The sequence below is a fragment of the Limulus polyphemus genome, unplaced genomic scaffold, assembly GCF_000517525.1.
Source record: "Limulus polyphemus unplaced genomic scaffold, Limulus_polyphemus-2.1.2 Scaffold61, whole genome shotgun sequence".
Classification (NCBI taxonomy): Eukaryota; Metazoa; Arthropoda; class Merostomata; order Xiphosura; family Limulidae; genus Limulus; species Limulus polyphemus.
In genome coordinates, this window is record NW_013665671.1 from 853,466 (window position 1) to 855,978 (window position 2,513).

Consider the following 2,513-nt stretch of genomic DNA (forward strand, 5'->3'; position numbering starts at 1 on the left):
CGTGCAACAATATCCAATCATATGACCTCTTTGTTCCAGTGCCAGTGTACCTGATGATGACAAACCTTGTCGAAACGTTGTACATTTGCTGTTATGTTAAACTTATATTAAAGTTTTTCTTCATTACCCATTCAAGCCGTCTCCAGCCATTATTAGTCTCAAAGTGGGTTCCTCGTCATCGAATTTATAGGAGTTAGTAAAGACTCTTGGTGTATTTGAACGAGTGGTATAAGAAATAGGGGAATTGGTATCTTATAGGAGTTAGTAAAGACTCTTGATGTATTTGAACGAGTGGTATAAGAAATAGGGGATTTGCTATCTTATACGAGTTAGTAAAGACTCTTGATGTATTTGAACGAGTGGTATAAGAAATAGGGGATTTGCTATCTTATAGGAGTTAGTAAAGACTCTTGGTGTATTTGAGCGAGTGGTATAAGAAATAGGAGATTTGCTATCTTATAGGAGTTAGTAAAGACCCTTGGTGTATTTGAGCGAGTGGTATAAGAAATAGGAGATTTGCTATCTTATACGAGTTAGTAAAGACTCTTGGTGTATTTGAGCGACTGGTATAAGAAATAGGGGATTTGCTATCTTATAGGAGTTAGTAAAGACTCTTGGTGTATTTGAGCGAGTGGTATAAGAAATAGGAGATTTGCTATCTTATAGGAGTTAGTAAAGACTTTCCATCACAGTACGATAAAAACAAAAAAAGTGTTCGGATTTATGATTCCTTTAGGCTTTTTATGGAATAGAAACCTTAAACTTTACAAATTGTCCATTAAATTTATTGATGTCATTTATGTGTTACGAAATTATTGCACTATAGTGCTACAGCCTGCATCGGGATAAAGAGTTAAGTCACAAAGTAAGTTCACAGCTACTACGAATCACAGAAACTGGAATTGGGCTAAATTCTATCTTCTTCTCTGACATACTAGTGAACTTACCTGATTATACACTTACGAACTTTTGGTTTACTTAAATTTAGTCATGCAAATGTACTGAACATACGGTGGAGGGTTTGTGGAGAGATTATAAATAATGTAGGCCTAACATTGAACTCATCATTCTTGGCAAGACTTAAATAATTTTGCTTAACGTGTTTAATGCGCATTTAAGATTAGCATTTAATCAGAAATAGTTGCCCCTCAATGGCATAGCTATATGTCTACGGACCTACAACGCTAGAAACCGTGTTTCGATACCTGTGGTGGGCAAAGCACTGATAGACCTTTGTGTAGCTTTGTGCTTAACTACAAACAAGCAAACAACCAGAAACAGTTTCGCCTACCATTAGAGTTCAGTCAGTGTAACCATCCATTAAATTATTCAATCATCTTTTCAGTCATTGATCAATCCACCCATATAATCATTCACTTTATCATCTATCCATCTATATACCTTCATTCTTAATTTATTGACGTATTGAAAAATGAACCCATCCATTCATTCGTGTAGATCACGTAAAATGAGAATTGAATGTACTATAATACTAAATGTATTGTCTTGAAGACCTGTTAAAAATACCTTACAGGTGATATACGACCGCGACAGCGAACACATGGCACATACGTACAATAAATGGGAGAGAAGCTCGACTGCTGAAGCGGTACCTGTGAAATCAAGTCTGATGGATGTGTACGGTTTTAAAGATAGTAAGTAATTTCATGTTTCTCTATAGCACACTATTTCTGAAACTATTTTATTTGCACTTCTTATAGAGACAATCTAAAATATGTAATATCCCATGGTTGTAAGTGCTGCTTTCAAGCCTGATTGAAAATAAAATAGGCTGTTAACCTAAGCATGCAACAAGTCAACCTGAAAATTACGAACATAAATAGATAAGGTTTTACATGAAATATGCTTTAATCAACATGCAGCGATATGCACAAGAGTAGTATTTTGAGAATCGTGGAATTATGGACTAAAAACGCAGATTCTGAAAAGTGTTTTTTTTTATCTTTTTTTAAGAGTTCTAATATTCTATTGATAAGTTATACTGTGCAGAGCTCGAATTATATCTCTACTTATTTCACAGTGATAATTAAACGACATCTGCCTAAAATTAAGCTAACGTAACTGTTGTAAAGATATCAGAGTGCGTTAGCACACTCTATGTAGGGATGGCACGACGACCGTATTAAAGCAATATAAATTCCACCTGGATTTTCTCCTCTACAGGTCGACCCCCCCCCCCCAGTGGCACAGCGGTATGTCTGCGGACTTACAACGCTAAAAACCGGGTTTCGATACCCGTGGTGGGCAGAGCACAGATAACTAATTGTGCAGCTTTGTGCTTAATTCCAAATAAACAAACTACAGGTCATCAGAAACTTTCTTTAACAGTTCAAGCAGTAACTATAATTTTATCATAATGTGATAGAGCAAAATAGTCTTCGCGATCTTTCACTATTTATTTTATTATTATTCCATGAAAAATTTAAAAATAATTAAAAAAACATAATTCTAGTGTAAACGATGTTATCGCCCTTTGATGTTAGTTTCTTTTT

At 35.1% G+C, this 2,513-nt stretch overlaps 1 protein-coding gene across 1 annotated transcript in view; it reads left to right on the forward strand.

Annotated features, from left to right (window-relative positions):
- LOC106464551 overlaps window positions 1-2,513 on the forward strand; it is a 71,117-nt gene that overhangs the window by 35,244 nt on the left and 33,360 nt on the right. Inside the window, exon 9 of the mRNA XM_022392760.1 lies at window positions 1,535-1,655. Within this exon, the coding sequence (XP_022248468.1) occupies window positions 1,535-1,655 (121 nt within the window). The remainder of the gene's footprint in view (window positions 1-1,534; window positions 1,656-2,513) is intronic.